Source organism: Leuresthes tenuis, unplaced genomic scaffold (genome assembly GCF_036924035.1).
Source record: "Leuresthes tenuis unplaced genomic scaffold, fLeuTen1.0.hap1 SCAF_22, whole genome shotgun sequence".
Classification (NCBI taxonomy): domain Eukaryota; kingdom Metazoa; phylum Chordata; class Actinopteri; order Atheriniformes; family Atherinopsidae; genus Leuresthes; species Leuresthes tenuis.
The window spans coordinates 14,490,967-14,511,273 of NW_027325376.1; the positions used below are offsets into that span (position 1 = coordinate 14,490,967).

At 40.3% G+C, this 20,307-nt stretch overlaps 1 protein-coding gene across 7 annotated transcripts in view; it reads right to left on the reverse strand.

Annotated features, from left to right (window-relative positions):
- The window catches only part of LOC140281460 (uncharacterized), a 31,146-nt gene that overhangs the window by 3,979 nt on the left and 6,860 nt on the right, over positions 1 to 20,307 (reverse strand). For 2 of the 7 annotated variants that reach the window (XR_011909748.1, XR_011909747.1), the window contains 2 exons: positions 3,240 to 3,602; positions 2,658 to 2,992 (listed from right to left, as the gene is read on the reverse strand). Coding sequence is in view for 4 of the 7 variants with exons in the window: in XM_072375894.1 (XP_072231995.1) it covers positions 2,760 to 2,992; positions 3,240 to 3,602; positions 4,056 to 4,111; positions 10,186 to 10,262 (729 nt within the window). In the remaining 3 variants the exon portion in view is untranslated. Of the gene's footprint in view, positions 1 to 2,657; positions 2,993 to 3,239; positions 3,603 to 4,055; positions 4,112 to 10,185; positions 10,270 to 14,633; positions 14,759 to 20,307 lie in introns of those variants that run through there. The other 5 variants (XR_011909749.1, XM_072375894.1, XM_072375897.1 and 2 more) reach the window with 5 other exon arrangements.

Consider the following 20,307-nt stretch of genomic DNA (forward strand, 5'->3'; position numbering starts at 1 on the left):
ACAAATGTGGATGCTGAGGAGACAGAGAGGAGCAGACACACTGAGAACTGGAACATGCTTCTATAAGGGTTTCTGTCACATGACGGTTTCTGTGCTGTCACAGGTCATGTCTGACATTAATAAATAAACAATAAGGCATAAGAAAGTCCTTCGTAAAGCTGGAACTGCTTATTATTCATCATTGATTGAAGAGAATAAGAACAATCCCAGGTTTCTTTTCAGCACTGTAGCCAGATTAACGAAGAGTCTCAGCAGTGACGATTTCTTGATATTCTTTACCAATTAAACTTAGAGAAGATTAATGGAATATCACTATTATCACTAATGTATCATCAAGCGCAGCAGCTTTAGAAGTTTCTTTAGAACCTGATTTGTATTTAGATAGTTTCTGCCCAGTTGATCTCTCTAAGCTGACAACAGCAATATCTAAACCATCAACTTGTATTTTAGACCCAATCCCAACCGGACTGTTCAAGGTGGTTTTCCCCTTAATCAACACTTCCATATTGGATTTAATCAATCTGTATTTGTTGACAGGATATGTATGTCACGTTTTATGTTTTGGTTATCATGTTTTCAGGTTCTTTTTCGTGTTTTCAGGTTTCTAGGTTAATTTCTGCTATGTTTTTTCCCCTGTCACTTAGTTTCACTCAAGTTACCTGTTTTCTGTTCCATGGCTGCACCTCGTCACCAATCACCTCCCCACTGTATTTAGTTTCCAGGTTCACTCATAGCCATTGCGAAATCCTCACTTTACCTTGCATGATCATGCCACGGATGTCAAGTCAGGTTTTGCCTCACAGTCTTGTTAAACCATAGTCTTGTTTTTTGTACTATAGTTCGACAGTCTTGTTTTGCCTCTCGTTAATCCATAGTCTTGTTTTTCTTTTTCTACAGTTAAGTATTTTGATAACCGGCTCAGCCGCTTCCTTGGTTCTTGTGCTTTTTGTTTTTTGTGAATAAATCTTGAGTTTTTAGGCAGTCTGCACCTGGGTCCTCCCTTCTCGCACCACGTTTCTTGACAATGTACATCTGGCTTTTAAGGTTGATGTAATTAAACCTTCATTCAAAAAAATACTCTTGATTCAGAAGTGTTAGCTAATTATCCACCTATATCCAATCTCCCTTTTTTGTCCAAATTTCTTGAAAAAATTGTTGCAATATCTGATAATCTTAAAGTTTTATATTAAAAACCTGAGAAGGAAATACATAAAACATTCAGACATTAAAGCTGTAGCTGTAGCTGTAAACTGACCACAGTTACATGAGCTGAGGATGAGGAGCAGCAGGATCCTGAAGATCATCTCCTCCCTGTGTGAAGACACAGAGGTCAAGAGTCATGAACACATGAGGTCAAAGTTCAGTCATTACAGGTAGAAGAAGGTAAATCTACAGTCTGACCTCATTCAATCATTGCAACATCTGGTCCTGTTCATCTTCCTGGTTATTACACACCACTGACCAAAAACCTTTCTGACTGAACTATATGAACCACAACCACTGCAGAAGCAGTCACAATTAAAACCTGCTGTTTGGTCTTCTCTGTAAGCATGTCACACTTAAAAAGTCAGAAGTGTTGCAGGATAACATTAATAACACAAGGAGGCGCTGTTTTACCTGACAAACATTTCTCTGATGGTCACCTCACCAAATCAGGAGAGATTAAGTGATAGTTTTTTTTTCAACAATTACACAATTGACAATTTCTGAGAAAAACACAATTCTTATTAAACTTCTCACGATCCTTCTGACTTTTTTGGGTTTTAAGCAGGAGGTGTCAGAAAAGTTACCACAGGGATAACTGGCTTGTGGCGGCCAAGCGTTCATAGCGACGTCGCGTTTTGATCCTTCGATGTCGGCTCTTCCTATCATTGTGAAGCAGAATTCACCAAGCGTTGGATTGTTCACCCACTAATAGGGAACGTGAACTGGGTTTAGACCATTGTGAGACAGGTTAGTTTTACCCTACTGAACTATATTCAAAGTTTCATTCAATATGTTCAAGGATTCGTTCCAGGCATAAAAAGATTAATTTCCTGAATGGCATGTCATAATCTACATATACATACATGTTAACAGACATTTGTATCAAACAATAATAGCTGAAGATGACAACACAATAATGAAGACCACAGCACAAACCTGACAGCAGCTTTGTTTTAAGATGCTCACTTGTTTGGAAGCTGTGCCTCTTCGGCTGGATTGCAGAACAGAAATAAGAACATGTGAACAGCTGAACAGTGTCTAAACGCTGGAAGTCCCGGAGCTGCTGTGACTTTTATCAAACCAGTTTGGTCAGTTTGAGTTCAAATTCGTCAGAATTCGATTAACAGATAAAGGGGGAGGAAGGGGTGAAACAAAAACAAAAACTGATGCTTGAATTCATTTTCTGATGGCTCACAGGATAACATACATCGTTTGGATTCTTGTGTTCAGAAGCTGATTAGTATCAGTTTTACTGACGTCTCCACTTATAGTTCATGAGAGTGTTGTTTTCAAAAGTTTGGCTGAAACGACTTACAGTAATCTTGAGTTACTCTGTTGTTTACAGAATCCATCACTTGGGCTATTTCTACTTTTCATCCTCAACCACAGTAACCTGAGGCACATGTAGTTAAACAGCAGAAAATTTTTATTCTTTCTATTGTACATTTTTGGTCATTTTTTTACACAAGTGGACTTTTGGCACTGAAGACAGATGTTGAAGGAAAAGTCTTTGTGTCCATTCATTTGCAGCTTGGGTTTTTTTTAACTGATGGTCAAACTCTGATGATAGAGTGGCTGCTGAAGGGTTGTTTCTTGACACGTTCAGGAGCTGATTTTCTCCCATTTTTATTCTCTCTGACATGAATAACACAAAATATAGCAAAGATAAACATAGAAAGTACTAATGCTGCTCCAAGTCCCACTGCAACATACAGGAAGGTATTCCCCCCTCTGTCTGGTTCTGGTCTTTTAGTTGGTCTCTGAGGTTGGAGCTCATCTGCAGCTTCTGTGATAAACATGTTTTTAGATTTTTTTTCCATGTTTATTATCCAAAATCAAGCAATGGACCATTTTTGTAAATATGTTCTGCAGATTGTATGTATGTAGTTATAGAAAATATACAGTCTTAAAAATAATCCAGCTCTCTGCAGCCAAAGTACATAACGGTTCAATGCGAGAACATTACAAATAATCTTTTTAAAGTAAGTTTTTTTAAAAAGAGGGGAAATTCGGCTTCTACTGAGTCAACCTACCAGTGATGTTGAGCTGACAGCTGGCAGAGCCCCATCCATACTCTGTGTTCACTTGACATTTGTACAGACCAGAGTCCTCACTTCTGAGTCCGGACACATGAAGTCTGATTTGTCCTCCTCTGAGGGCATCTTTGTCATTCTGGACTCGACCTACAAACTGTTTATCTTGATACAATGAGGCCTCAACCCCCTTAAATACATGAAACACTGCTGAAAGTGTGTTATGAGTTGTAAGTTCACAGTAGATGAGAAGAGAGCTGGAGGAGCTGTCAGGTTTGGTTGTGAACGTCCACTCCAGTGTGATGTTCTGCTTCTCTTCTGCCTGATAGGAGCTCTGTGTCACATTCACCACAAATGTTGATGCTGAGGAGTCAGAGAGATATTACTGGGACTTCTACCATGGTGGAAAGTTACTGAGTACATTTGATTAAGCCATTCTCTTACTGTAAAAGTGGGTAACTGGCCACCGGTTATTAAGTAAACTGCCACATTTCAAATTATTAGTCAATTAATCAGTTTGCCCAAAAATTTTGTTTTGTCCTTCTAACTAAATGTGGTAAAGGATCAGACGTCTCCATGGTCTCAGTACTGTCTGAACTCTTATCATCTTCTATATCAACAGCAGTATAACTTGATTGTATATGAACAATAAAGGTGAAATGTACTGAACATAGACGGGGCAATGAAAACCACAACATAAATACAGAGTAGAATAAAGAGTCGGTGAAATTAAATTCTTACAGACTAAGTGAAAAAAAATCAAATCAGTTAATAGTCAGTTAACACAAAGTGAGCTGAATAAATCTGTAAACTGACCACAGATGCATGAGCTGAGGATGAGGAGGAGCAGGATCTTGAAGATCATCTTCTCTCTGTGAGAAGACACAGAGGTGAAGATATTATTCTAGTCGTGATCACATGAGGTCAATGTTCAGTCATTACAGATAGAAGAAGGAAAATCTACAGTCTAACTTTATTCAGTCATTACAACATCTGGTCCTGTTCATCTTCCTGGTTATTACACACCACTGACCAAAGACCTTTCTGACTGAACTATATGAACCACAACCACTGGAACACAATGAAACACCCCCTTTACACATTGCCATTTCACATGAATCTTGAAATTAAACTGAATCTCAGTTCAATCTGTGTCTCCAGTGGTTTTCTTCTTGAGAAATAAAACAAAGAAATCATTAACTTCTCTTTAGCTTGACTTTTGGAGTCAAATGATATTGACCCCTTTAGGAGCTTTCAAAATATGGGTGACCTACCTTTCAAAACAGGGAAGCAATTATAAAGAATGATCCCGTCTCTGTCAATTATTTGCAGGCTGCATCTGTCTGAAAGCAGAGTTTTCCAATTTGATTCTCTCTGCAAGAAAAACATTTCATATAACTTCCACTTAAATCTGCTTAACTTCTCTTGCCTGTACGTTGGTGCACACCTGGTGAATGTGCTGTTCGGCTGGTGCATACAGTCTGCTTTTTTATGATATGATTCAATGAGCTGTCTTCTTGTTGAGCAGGTTTGGCAGGAGTCTGCGGGCATGGGAGGAGGAGTTGGGCCTTGGAGATGTCAAACTGCAGGCCTGGGAGGAGTTGGAGTTCAGATCCCTGACCTGGTGTAAATGAGGCATTCACTGCTAGTGGGAAAATTCCTGTTATATTCTGAGGTGGAATCAAACTGAGATCCCAGTGACCAAAGGACTAACCCGAAATGGAAAGAGCCCAACTGAAAACACTTTTCAAAAATACTTTTCTTTCTTGTTAGCAGAAAGGTGTTTCTTTAACATGATGGTGTTAGTTTAAACAGATAAAGAAAAAGTTCATATCCTGTCATAATTCATTTCTCATCACAGTGTTTGAAAATCACACACCTATACACAAACTCCCATTTACTAACAAAACTCTCATATATCAGGTATGACTATAAATAAATTAATTTAGTTCACTCAGCTGAAATTCACGTTTGTCTTTTTGGAGGTAAACTAAGAAACAAAATCCTGGTAATCCACCTTCTATACTGTCCCAGGAACCATTGTGTTCAGTCCAGTCACACACTGAAAACAAAAGTCAGAAATTCACAGTATATCAATTAAGCTGCAGATTTATTCCTTTCCTGTAAAGTGAGACAGAATCCTGAAGTCAGTCAGCTTGTCATGGTGCTAAAGGTCCATTCACATCTAGAGGATTTCTAGATGAGATGTGTTACTTGTTCTGTTAATATGTAAATCATCCTGGTTGTGTGTGTCAGTTAAGAGAACAATGCTGTCCAGTCCTGGTTTGGATCTGTGTGACTGGCATGAAACAGGAGGTGCAGATGAATGATAACTGAGCTTCAACCCTCAGTGGGTGACCTGATGGAGGATTGAGCCTGTATCAGAATACAACATCCACTGTTTCAAATACTGCAGATTACAGATGAGAACTAATGCAGGGAAATATTTCCTTCATGTTTCATGTTTTGCTTGTGGTCTGAAATGACTCAGTTTGACCAGATGGTGGGGCTGTAAGATTATTAATCAATGTTTATCAGACTGAATGTGAGCACCAAAACCAGTGTAGTGTGAGTCCTTTAAGAAGACAACAAGAAAACAAGAAAACAAGAAAACACACCAGTCTGTTTATTGTGGTATTTGAATGTCGATTGGATTATTTTTTTTGTACTTTTGTTTAACTGATAGACTTTTAAAATTTGTCACCATGATTCCTCCGTTAATGATCCTCTTTGTGTTTCTTTTTTGTGTGATTATCATGATAAAACAAAAGCATTTTCAGTCAGTTTTGTTGTGAGCATCGTCACTATCTTTGAGCTTTGAAGCTGTGATGAGTTTGTGTGTGAAGGACACAAAGATCAGCAGCTCTCTGGTCTCTGCTTCAGGTAAAGAAGTTTTATTAAATCAAACTCAGTTCTTCTACAAAGTCCCCATTTGATTGACAGCATTCACAGAGTCATTTACCCACACAGTTCATACATTCACATGTGTGTAAAGATATCTTTTAACAAAATGGAAGAGTTTGACAAAAGGAACCATCTGTTCCACATCTGTAAGACACAACTCCTTCATGCTCCTAAGAGTCACACAAAACTTTTACAATCAAAAATAAACATTTCACATTTTACAAACAAAGAAAGTTCTTCACAAAGCTCTTTTCAGATGGAAGAAATAAATTATTCTGTAATTTCAGAGCCGTGACTTGTATCAGTGTCACTGAAGCTCTTCACTGCTGCAATCTGATACAAAGTATGGATTTGTAAAGTGGAGATCCTGAACTTGAACTCTGCTCATGTCTGTTCCTGATGCTTTAGTTATGTTTTTATTGAGTTGGAATGCAGGAGATACTTTTTAAAACCAATCTGCACTTTGATCTATATGATGACACAACTGTGAGAGACATGATGACACACAACGTTCAGTGTGATGGGCGTGACTCAGGGTTCACTGAGCCACCTGACAACAAGACAAACACTCCTATATCAGCATAAAACCCCAGTATCAAACATCCAGTATGTAACTGTCAATATGGGATATTCACAAAATGTAAGTTTAAAAAATAGAATAGACCAGAGTGAAATAGACATGAAAGCACAAAGCACCTACTCTTAAGTAGTATAAACAAAATGTACAATTCAACCGTTAAGATTGTAGTTAAAAAATAAAATTCAAATAAACATATCGTCTATATACAACAAAATGTGTACCAATAGCAGTTTTTGAACATATGTATAACTGAGCAGTATGTTTAACAGAAAATATATCTAAAGTGCATATCGAGAATAATGACCAGTGAGTTCAGCTTTTATTAAACAGTGTGATGGCATGTGGCAGGAATGATTTCCTGTATCTGTCCCTTCGACAGCAGATCTGAAGCAACCTGTGTGAGAAGGTATCTGGCCACGGTGTGATGGAGTGGGTACTGATTGTTATCCATAATGGACAACAGCTTATTCAGTGTCCTCTTCTCCACCACGGGCTCAAAAGACTCCAACCTGAGACCAAGTACAGAGCCAGCCTTCTTAATGATTTTGTCCAGTCTGTTAGTGTTGCTGGCTCTGATGCTGCTGCCCCAACACACAGCAGCAAAGAAAACAGCGCCGGCAACAACACTCTGATAGAATATCTCCAACATCTTGCTGCTCACGTTGAAGGATCTCAGTCTCCTCAGGAAATAGAGTCTGCTCATCCCCTTCTTGCACACAGCCTCAGTATTAGATACCTAGTCGAGTCTGTTTCCGATCACCACTCCAAGATATTTGTAGTCCTTCACCACCTCCCCACGATCTTAAGTGGCTGTGAAGGCGTCTTCTTCCTCCTGAAGTCGATCACCATCTCTCTGGTTTTGCCCTACACATGAATCATGTTGGAGGCCGCAAAGACGCCATCAAAATCCCACAAAAACATCAAAAGGCTGTAAAGCTCGAATGTGTGGGGCTGGGCTGGAAAACAAAGTTGTGAACTGCAGTATCTCAGCCCTTGGACGCCATGGGATAGTTTCAGACTCAGGAATGCGCGGAACAAAAGTCACTGACGTCTCTAGTGTTCCTTTAATGCTGGGAGGATAAATGAGATCATCAGACATCGGACTTTAAACAAGTTCTTTTCCTTCCATATAACAGTCTGACGATAAATCATCGACCATGACATTGTTCATGCTATCAGATGTTGTCTCACATCTGAAACAGTTGCTGTAACTCTCTTCAGCTGCATCACTCCGTGTGATGGGACTCATTGAGTTGATCATATGCAACAGGAGCTTGATGTTGGTGCTTTTGACCTTGTCTCGATCTGCAGGATTCAAATGACACAAGTAAATGCAAACAAAGAAATGACACAAACATTTGAAAAACAATTTAAAACAGTTCCATTAGAAACAATAAAAGGAGCATACCTCTGTTTCCTCTGTGGTGTAGAAATCCGGTAAGAGCAACATATCCAACAACTACAACAGCTCCTAAAAGTGCAATAACCATGCCAAATATCACACCTACTGTTGATCTTTTCAGATGTTGTTTGGCTCCTGTATGAAGACATAAAAGCTGTTTCTACAACATCTGTGTTTGCAGCATTTTTACACTAACATGTTCCTTGTAGAAAATTACAAATTCAGGGTAAATCTGCTTAAGGTTGTAAATCCATTGAAGTAAATCTATTTTTTACATGTTTTTCTACAAAAGAAAACAAATTCACACCTATGCAGCTGTGAAATGTGTCTTCCAAATCAGCCAAGTATATCACAGTGATAACGCATCCATAGTTACCGCGGTAACAGTTTACCCACCTCCAGTGTCTGCCGGTTCAGGCTTTGGTGTGTTCAGAGGCTCAGGACTTTTTCCATTAGAATTCACATTCAAGACAAATTTTACTGTGGAAGAAATCTGCATCAGTTATAACAACCCAGCAGCATACATCACTGCTTCTAATTACCCAAAACATTCTCCTTAGTTCTGCTCACTTACCCAAGGCAACAAGCTCCCATCTTCTCAAGATTTTATTGTAATTAGCTTGAAGCTCACACCGATAACTTCCTGAGTCTTCAGCCCTGAGTCTGGACAGATGAAGTCTGACTCGTCCTTCTCTCAGAAGGACTCTGTCACACTGAACTCTTCCTATAAACTGCTGGTGTCGATACGTAAGAATCTCAACACCATCGACCATTTCATACAAAACCCTTAGAGGGTTTGAAAAGAAAAAACAAACCATGTTGATGAGAGACAGGTCAGTTTGGTTCTGACTGTCCCATGAGATGGTTAAGTCTTCATCCTCCTCTGCCTCATAGACAGTCGGAGTGGCAGCAAAGTTCCCTGCAGAGGACACAGAGTCAGGATGGAGAGTTAACTGGCATTAACATACCACTCTTTGTTAGTTTACAGCTTTCAATATTTGTTGCTCTGATCTTTATGGTTTTTAAGCAGCAAATATGCAAAGATCTGAGAGAATCAAGCATCACTTTAGTATTCAGGGTCAGTACTTTCAGTATCCAATGTGGAAACTCACCACAGGCAGAGGAGGCCAGGCTGAACAGCTGAATGATCCAGATCATCTTGTTAATCACTCTGCAGCTTTGGATGAGAAAGGTTTGTGGAAGACGGAGAGAAGCATCCTGGTATTTTATAAGCCTGTGTTACTGCTGAGGAGACACAAATCTGTCATGAAGCAGTGTGAAAACACAGAGAAAGAGCTTTCAATGTTCCATTTAAAACAGAGAGATGTCAGTTTATTATCGGCACAAAGAGCTAACAAGTCCAGTTTGATAAAGTAGTTTTGACCTCTATGTTTAAGTGTTTGATCACCATCACTTTAACCACCACAAAATAGCACAAAATAGCAGTTACAAAATAGGATCTCATTTCTATTATCTGTACCAACATTCAGAGGATTATTATCAAAACCACAATCAGGCTAAAACAAAGGAAAACATGCATTGTTTGTCAGACTCCTGGGGACTTTCAAGCAAATAAATCAGTCATGAACACATATTCTACTTAGAGGTATTTTGGCCACTCAATCAAATGTACAGATTAGTTCAATATGTGTTTCAGGATCCATAAATGCCAGTAACAGTTTTATCTGCTGCTCAGTCTGACACTAAATACATATGAGGCAAGCAAAAGCTGCAGTTAAAATACAGTAAAGGATCATTACTGAAAGACTTTAAATCGAATAACCAACTACTGTCTATTGTACATTGAAATTCAGCTGCTAGTCACAATTTCCTTTCCAAAATTCTCTCGAAATTTTTCTCCAAGTAGATGGTGAAGATGTTCGTGTCGTTTATCTCTTTCACTCACCCGCTGAATCAGTTTATAACTGACCAAAGCAAAAATCAGGAAATAATCTTATGATCTGAGACAATGCTGAGCTGCTATTACATTATGAGTCATTTGTAGCTTAAACAGCAATAGCTGAAGAAGACAAGACAATAATAAAGAGCACAACACAAACCTGACAGCAGCTTTGTCCCACTGCAGCTGGATCGTAGAACAGATACACTGAACAAGTGAACAACTGAAGCTTTGCATGGAGAAGTACAGGAATGTCAAATAACTTGTTCCGAGCAGAAATAAGGAGGACGGTTTGGCTTTCAGCTAACCTTTCTGATTGGAGGATTGTTTGTGGTGAGATTACTTGTGGTACAGTCAGAGTACTAATGGCTTGGAACTTTCTTAACTTGTGAGTGGCAAAGGGGAGGGACAAACAGAAGAACAAGAAAATTTCTCTCTTAATGAGGCTCCCAGAATCGTGGAATTAATTTAGACAAAACGTTTATTCTTTCAGCAAGGAGACAAGTCTGCAAAAACGTATCACAAAGCTGACACAAAGTTGTCTGAGTTAAAAAAATAATACCATCGCTATTTCTGTCTAACCACTATCTTTACATTTTGTCCTCAACCAGCACCAGTGTTGGTGAACTTATTTTTAAAAAGTAATTAGTTACAGTTATAAATTACTTATCCCAAAAAGTAATTGAGTTAGTAACTGAGTTACTAATTGTAAGAGTAATTAGATACTCAGCAAAGTAACTGTGACATTATTTTTCATGTACTATACACTATTATGTTCTATAACATCTTTAACGTCAAAGATGTTTATATTAACTGATTGAAGAATAAAACACTGAATATAAAACGTGAATATTTCAGAATATTTGGTATTTATTTGAACTCAATAGATTGCAGCCTGCCACTTAGCAGCAGCAGCAACATGCATGGTAAATAAATTCAAATGAGCCAGAAGTATTGCCGGTTCTTTCAGTTTGAGGTGACTACCTTTGAATGTCTCTGGCTCGTCGCCATTGCTGCTGTCTTGTTGTGTTTGGCAGTCAGAGCAAGCGTGAGCAGGGCGTGATCTGCACACCCAGCCAATCATCATCGCATTTACAACGGTGTCATCATCCCCACCCCTGCTCTCTCCAGGCAGCTGATGTGTGGCCAAAACCTGACACCTTGCGATTCATTCGACCAAATTGTAGAAATGCGCAACTTCACATTCTCAGTAACGGCAATGGCGTTGCAACGATGGGAAAAGTAATTAATTAGATTAGTCGTTACTGAAAAAAATAAAAGCCGTTAGTAGCTCCCCCGGTGTATATCCCCATACCCCTCTCCCTTCTGGCTCCTGTACACAGCACACACTCACACATGAAGGGTTTTGGGGGCGTGTGTGTTCGGTGGGGTGTAGTGGATGGGGCCACGTAGGTGGTCCCCTTGGCTGCACTCTGCAGTTCCCCGCCCCTGTTTTAATTAAACCTTAGACATCACTACTTATCAGACACACTCACACACACACATTAGGCCTTGGGGGGTGGTTGCAATTAGTGGCATCTGGTGGGCGGGGCTCTTTGGGTATGTAGGCTGCCCAGAGGGCCGCGCTCCCAGTTCTACAAGTTTGGCTGCCCCTCAATTTTAATCGCTCACTATTAGAAAATATTGAAGAGCCAGAAGGGGGAGGGGAGGGGTCTTCTCACACCCCTGCTTCCTGGTTGCTGCTCGGGCGGGAGGGGCCAGGAGGAATTAATTATTCTGCTGGTTCGGGGTCTGTGGTGGCTGGGGGGCTGCTGGCCCCCCCTGGTGTGCCCGCTGCGCTACACCCCAGCAGAGTCGAGGGAGGGAGGACGTGTGGATGTATGGGACGTGAAAGTGTGTGTGGTGATGATTGGGCCTGGATCTGGGACTTGCTGTCGCCTGGCCTGCCTGTGCTTCTCCCGATGGGGGGGCGGCGTTGCCTCTCCCCGCTGCTCGCGACTTCACCCACCTGTGGGCACGTCTTGACTCCCAGGGCACTTGGCCAGGGGCGCTGGGGCAGGCGCTTGGCCCTCCCGGGTATTGGGTGGGGCCTCTGCCGGGGGGTTTGAGGGCGCTCTGGCTCCTGGGGCGTGGTTGCCCCTGCGGTGGGCTTCCCAGGCTCTGTGCTCCGTGGGGGCTGCTGGTGGCCTGGGTCTTGTGGCCCTCTCTGCCTGCTTCTGATTGCTTGGGGGGGCTGTGGATTGTGGCTCTGTACACTTATACACTCATAACTAATCACGGTTATCATGTAGGTCCTGTGCCATGGGTGTTGCATGTTCTCACACACACACACACACATTTATTAGCCCAGTAGCATGCTCGCTAAGCAGTTGATGTATTATCATGTCGTCTCAGGTCATCTATATCCACAGCTGTGTTGTATGCGATTGCCGCTTCTTGTGCTTGTTTTTGTTTGTTTGTGTGTTTGTTTTTTCTCTGCTTGTCTGCTTTCAGGTGCTCCTGGTGGCGCTAAGGCTGGATTCCCATCAGAGGCCATGGATTGTTGTCTGTTTTGTTTTTTTACAGGTGTAGCAGCTGGTTGTCTGGTTTTTGTTTCTATTTTTGTTCTGTTTCCTCTTCTTTCCTCTTCTTCTTTCCTTGTCCCCCGGTCCGGTTCAGTTCTATTACATGTCATATATTGTCAACAGAAATAAATAAATGGGCATCAAGGGGAGCTTTACATTTATAAAACTTCCCTTGGCAAGTTTTGGCATAAAAGGTTTTGGCATAAAAGGTTTTGGCATAAAAGGTATTCAGACTACAATTCTGCTGCCATAATGCTGGACAGGACAAGGGGAAAATAAATTTTAAAATTTTTTAAAAAAGATTTAAAAATTAAAAAAAAAAAAAAAAGTATCTTTCCATGTTTTCAGCTGCCTTTAGCTGCATTTGATCTGACTGTGTAATGAAATCTAACGTATTGTACACTCTTTAAATATGACTGACACACTGAAGGGAGGTCATCACATTGTTGGGTTGCATTATTTTTCAAAGCTGGATTGAACCACTGCTCTGGAGGATCTGCTTTGAGGAAGACCTTCATGTTGATGACGTTAGGCTTCATTTGTGAAGAAGATACAAACAGTTCCTGTGTTTAAAGCTGCACACAAGTCACGATGGAGTGGAGACTCTGAACTTTATTATCACACAGCTCTGACAGCTACATTATGTAAGACATGAGCTGCCTGGGTTCAAAGAAAAGACACAGATTCTGTGTTTAAATATATGAAATATTTTCACAGAGCTACAGTTTGCTGTGAGAAATGGTCAGCTGTGAATTGCTACATTTTCTGCTGTTTTATCTTGGAGCATCTGACTTTTCTGCAGGAAGGAAGCCATTTTAAATGCCAAACAAACAGGCTTTGATTTTCTACAAGCTGTAGTCAATGGAGTCAGTGAGAGGAAAGAAAACACACACAGGATGAATGTGGAAGAAGAAGACAAGCTGAACCGTGACTTGTCAGATCAAAGATCACCACAGCAGCACAGAAAAGAAAATGTGTTGCTTCCTTCAAACTGTGAAGAACTGAGAACTATTAATCACATCAGAGGAGGGTGTAACTTTATAGGTTTATACGAAGGTACAAGACTAGACTATTATTTGATTCTCAGCTGGACAGAAGGGTTGCTGCATCACACAACAGGTTAAATGTTTCAAAAGTGAAACCATCACACATGTTTAGTCATGTCTGAAATACAACAACTCAGAGAGCAAGAAAGGAATTACATTCCTATGTTGGGAGTGACCTGTAGCTCAGGAACAATGGGCCTCACGCAAGAACATTTTTGTATTCTTATTCTAAATTTCTCTCTCTAGTTAAGTGTGAATAAAATCATTTCAACACCTGAACTGTGTGTTATCGACAACGTGGGATGTTTGGCTTTTGTGGCATCCTAAAGACTTGATTTTTATATTCACAACAGCATTAAAGGAGTTTCAATTATTTAAAGCTGCCATATTTTAGCAAGTTATAAGGAATGTAATCATTGACAGTCTTAAAGTTTAAATCCGGGCTCATTTCAGTTACTTTTTGCAATCTGTTTACATTATTTAGTTTCCATGTTATCAATTTCTACTCAACACTGCTGTTGGCTCATCAGTCCTGCAAAAGAACTCTTAAACTGATGAAAATTACTTTAGCCTTACGTTTGAGAGTCAGATAATATGTGATGAGCTCAAATTGTGACAATTTACAAAACTCAGGGCCTACAGCAGACACAGCTACTATAGTGTCTGCTGTAACAATCAAACCAAAACTAAAACACAGGGACAGTTTGCGTTCAGGAGTAAGACTATAAGGCTCTGAATGAGAATAACAAATGTCACAGATCTGGTAAACAGAAATAAAAAGATGCAACAAAGACAGGAAGTGTCCTGCTGTTTATCTATCTTTTTACTCTCTTGACTGATGCGATGATAATAATGTAAACTGCATATATTATAACATGTAAACACAGAGGGTATCATATTGCATTCAGAAAGAATGAAAGCAAGTAAAATATGTTGTACGGCGATTTTAAAGCTACTCCAAAACAAGCAAAAACAAAAAACGCACACAAAGGAAACACTAAAAATCCATCAATTAAAGGCAACAGAAAGAAAAATACTTACGATAGACCCCTTAGTCTTACGATAGGCTCATGATATGTTTTCCTCTGGGTTCTCATGAGCTGTGGTCCGTTGTCTCAGTCTTTGTCTTGTATAGACTACGACAGAGTGGCAGGGAGTGGTATTTCCCCTTCAGGGTTGTTTAACACTGTTGGTTTAACACTGTTGGTTTAAGTGGAGATCCTGAACTTGAACTCAGCTCATGTCTGTTCCTGATGCTTTACTCATGTTTTTATTGAGTTGGAATGCAGGAGATACTTTTTAAAACCAATCTGCACGTTGATCTATATGATGACACAACTGTGAGACACATGATGACACACAACGTTCAGTGAAAAAGAGAAAAGTCCAACTGAGATGTGACATCTCTTCTTCCAGGGAGTTACGGTCAAGATGGCAGTGCAAAACAAACAGAAAATGTCACTAAAGAATTTGACAAATGTTTCACTCTTTGGCTCCCCCTACAGTTGTGGGATGTTACACCACTGCCATGAAAACAAACCTCTCTGTGAGCCCTGCACATGTACAGCCATACATATGAATCATGTTGGAGGCCACAAAGACACCAGCAAAATCCCACAAAAACATCAAAAGGCTGTAAAGCTAAAATGTGTGGGGCTGGGTTGGAAGACAAAGTTGTGAACTGCAGTATCTCAGCCCTCGGACGCCACAGGATAGTTTCAGACACAGAAATGTGCGGAATAAAAGTCACTGTGAGACTCACTTCAAAGTGAGTCAGAAGCACATGGTTGTAAAGTTCACTGACATCTCCAGTGTTCCTTTAATGTTGGGAGGATAAATGTCAGGATCAGACATCGGACTTTAAACAAGTTGTTTTCCTTCCATATCACAGTCTGACGATAAATCATTTTTCATTCTGCCAGATGTCGTCTCATCTCTGAAACAGTTGATATAACTTTCTTCAGCTGTATTATTCCGTGTGATGGGACTCATTGTGTTGTTCATATGCAACAGGAGCTGGATGATGGTCCTTTCAACCTCGTCTCGATCTGCAGGATTCGAATGACACAAAAGGAAATGCAAACAAAGAAATGACACAAATATTTGAAAAACAATTTAAAACAGTTCCACTAGAATCAATAAATGAAGCATACCTCTGTTTCTTCTGTGGTGTAGAAGAACATTAACAGCAACATATCCGACATATCCAAAAACTCCTAAAAGTGCTGCAATCATGCCCAATATCACACCTGGTGCTAATCTTTTCAGATGTTGTTTGGCACCTGTATAAAGACATAAAAGCTGTTTCTACAACATCTGTGTTTGCAGCACTGATTGGTGAAGAAGAAATTTAGAACATGCTCAAATCAGCATGACAGCACACCTGACTCATCACCTAAAGTATTATTCCACTGAAATTCAGAGACCGCTGATCATTAACGTCAACTCTGAGTTCACTCATCTGGGACTAGAAAATGCTTTCTGTTGCTAGGTCGTTACTAAGGGTCGGATTCTTTGCTGCAGTGATAAACTACGTTCAATTACACATAGGAGTCTACTGGCGTGACTGATTGTGTTTTATTTATTAGTCAGACCCCATGTGTTTATCCCCCATGGATATATTTTGATTATACATTTTATTTTTGTTGGCATTAGTTATAAGATATAATCGCAATATTATCCTCAAGGGTTCACTTCAGTAATGCTTGCGGACCTTGGCGCAAGCGCCTCAGTCCTGACCGCATCACTGTCGTGCTCAAATTACATTAAAGCACAGCCTCTTGGGTAATATTGCTTAATTCCAGTTCAGGGTAAATCTGCTTAAGGTTGTAAATCCATGAAAGTAAATCTATTTTTTCATGTTTTTCTACAAAAGATCTATGCAACTTTGAAATGTGTCTTCCAAATCAGCCAAGTATATCACAGTGATAACACAGTCAGATACACAAGCCAGGGTCCATTGTTGCCATGGTAACAGTTTACCCACCTCCAGTATCTGCCAGTTCAGGCTTTGGTGTGTTCAGAGGCTCAGGACTTTTTCCATTAGAATTCACATTCAAGACAAAGTTTACTGTGGAAGAAATCTGCATCAGTTATAACAACCCAGCAGCATACATCACTGCTTCTAAATACCCAAAACATTCTCCTCAGTTCTGCTCACTTACCCGAGGCAACAAGCTCCCATCTTCTCAAGATTTTATTGTAATTAGCTTCAAGCTCACACTGATAACTTCCTGAGTCTTCAGCCCTCAGTCTGGACAGATGAAGTCTGACTCGTCCTTCTCTCAGAAGGACTCTGTCACACTGAACTCTTCCTATAAACTGCTGGTGTCGATACGTAAGAATCTCAACACCATCGACCATTTCATACAAAACCTTTAGAGGGTTTGAAAAGAAAAAACAAACCATGTTGATGAGAGACAGGTCAGTTTGGTTCTGACTGTCCCATGAGATGGTTAAGTTTCCATCCTCCTCTGCCTCATAGACAGTCGGAGTGGCAGCAAAGGTCCCTGCAGAGGGCACGGAGTCAGGATGGAGAGTTAACTGGCATTAACATACCACTCTTTGTTAGTTTACAGCTTTCAATATTTGTTGCTCTGATCTTTATGGTTTTTAAGCAGCAAATATGCAAAGATCTGAGAGAATCAAGCATCATTTCAGTATTCAGTGTCAGTACTTTCAGTATCAAATGTGGAAACTCACCACAGGCAGAGGAGGCCAGGCTGAAGAGCAGAATAATCCAGATCATCTTGTTAATCACTCTGCAGCTTTGGATGAGAAAGGTTTGTGGAAGACGCAGAGAAGCATCCTGGTGTTTTATAAGCCTGTGTTACTTCTGAGGAGACACAAATCTGTCATGAAGCAGAGTGAAAACACAGAGAAAGAGCTGTCAATGTTCCATTTAAAAAGGACAATCGACAGTTTATTTGGTACAAAGAGCTAACAAGTCCAGTTTGATAAAGCAGTTTTGATAGAAATCCTACCTCTATGTTTAAAGCTATAGTACATAACTTTTACATGTCGATAAATATCCGTTTCACTCAAGCCACTACAAGAGGAGATGATACAATGCTGATTAAGCCGTTCGGCTCCTCTAACACCTGACAGTATTTTTCAGTTTTTGTTCTTTGTGTATTTGATGTCGTGGAGCGACACATTCTACTTGGTTTGGGACGAGAGCATAGACTTAGATATCTTTGTAATGTGTATGGAGGAGAGCGTTGCTAGAAGCAACATGACGGAGAACTGGTGGAGAGAAGAAGCGACCAAGGGATCGCACTAAAAAGAAAAGGCCTTCCCGTTCGGCAGAAGGTCTGTTGTCAAAGAGAGAGAGAGTGACAAAAGGACAAGACCATCCAAAATTTGCATCGGTATCGTTTTTCCTCGATGGAGAGCCCTGAAGGAGGAGATTGGACTGAGGTCCAACACCGATTTTGCCGTGATACTGCTGGATAAGTAAGTGACTCTGTTCATTACGAGCATGATGTGTTGCTGTTACAAGTACTGGACCGAGTACTTTATTGTTTTCTTGGAAATGGCGCTATGAATGTTATGTATTGTTCGCAGCTTGGTGTTCGCCACATTGTGTAAGCCTAACGAGCAGTAAGTTACAAGGTGTGTAGCCCATGTTGCTGAGGCACAAAAAAAATCATACAAAAACCTTTTCTGAAGAGTCCATTTTTCCTTTTTTGCATCGACGGTTTTTATCCAAAAACAGCATAAAAATATTGTTGAATTGTAAGGTAGCGAGGGTTAGTGGTGGGGATGAGGAGGGATACACGGGCCATAGGTCCAATTGAGGTGCATCGTTGTAATAAGCAGAAATCCTCTAGGGGGCGACAGGAGTTATGCACTACAACTTTAAGTGTTCGATCACCACTGTTAGTGAATTGGCTCTCATTTGTACAATCTGTACCATCATTTAGAGGATTATTTGTCAAACTCTTAAGTCTATCGGGGGCTTGTCTACTGGGATGACTTCATCCACGCGCCCCACTGTGACAGTGACTAACTAACTTCACACAGAGTTTGCTACTGCTGTGCAACATGGCAGGATATTTATCAGATTTTGACGACATGGAAGACAACTTTCAGTATGATGGACGTCCTTCCCGGAGTGAATGGGCTGTGCTACAGCGTCAATGACGTCATCCCAATAGACACGTGTAGAAAGCCCCCTACTAACAACAACACGGCAGCTCTGAGCTATCAGTGCCATCCATCCAATGCAGCCTGGTTGGTATTTTCACATTTTATTGAATATTATACTCGTATATTAGACGTGCATTTTATTTATGTTGTATGCTACTTACTAACTGGAATGGATTGTTGTCAAACAGATTTCTTCGTGTTTATTAAGCCATGACAAATAAAGTAAGCTTATTTATTTATGTTCTGTCTGCAGCACCTGCTGATTTTAGGTCTGCTGAGGAGGACCAGTTTATTGAGATGACATCTGACTCCACCTTGAGGCTAAGGTTTAAAGCTCAGACTCTTAGTGAATTCTGGTTTGGAGTGGAAAGGGAGTTTCCACTCATTGGGCAGAGAGCGGTGTGCATTCTTCTTCCCTTTGCCACATATATCATACCGGAGTTCCCCTTTCATTAAAGGGAAACTCTACTGGGACCATTTCATCGACACGCATGGCTGCAGCATAGCTCATTCACTCCGGTAAGAAGGTCTATCTTACTCAAAGTCGTCGTTCACGTTGTCAAAATTTGATAAATATCCTGCCATGTTGCACAGAACTAGCAGTAGCAAACTCCGTGTGAAGTTAGCCGACTGTCACAGAGCACGGAGTAAATAAACTGTGCTCCAGGGGGGCGTGTGGATGAAGTGGTCCCAGTAGAGTGCCTGTGTAGAAACCGCCCCCTGTTAGCTCTCCTATAGCTGCAAGGAGCCACATAACAGTAGCTATGTGCTAACAGAGCAATAGTACACGTTCGTTCATTCATTCGGCTTAAAGTATTGGTGAAATAAAGACAGATAATACCTTATTTAGAGGCTACATCGTCCCTGCCCTGTTCACTCCGTTATATGGATATACGCCGATCGTGAGTTATCTAAATAGCTTCTGAAGGACGCCGACTTTCGCCAAACTGTTCTCAGTAAATAGATAAACGTATTTCATGCCAGAAATAAGGTCTAGATTTAAAAATATGTGGTGTGAATCAGAACAACAAGTGTCAGATCTGGTAAAAAGAAATAAAAAGATACGAAGATAATAATGCAAACTGCCTATATTTTTATAACATGTAAACACAGAGGATATTAAGCGAGAGTGAAAGCAACTAAGAAATGTTGTACAGCTACTTCTAAACAAACAAACAAAAAAAAAAAACAGAGAAAACACTGAAAATCCAACAATAAAAGCGATCAGAAGGCAAAATACTTACGATAGACCACTCTTATGATAGGCTGATGATATGTCTTCCTCTGGGTTCAAATGAGCTGTGATCCGCTGTCAGTCTTTGTCTTATATAGGGTGGGGAAGTGGCACTTTTGGCAGGGTTGGTTTAACACGTGATACCAGCTCTTGTGTTTTTGTTTATTTGCTGTTTTCATTAAATGTGTTCAATGTGACTGAAATGTAAATAAATTAAATATTTATCAAAACATCATATTGTATGTTCATCAGTGTGTGAATGTGTGTATGACAGAAAAAGGCGCTGCATGGTAGAGTGGATGCGGGTTGTGTGTGAAATGGTGACT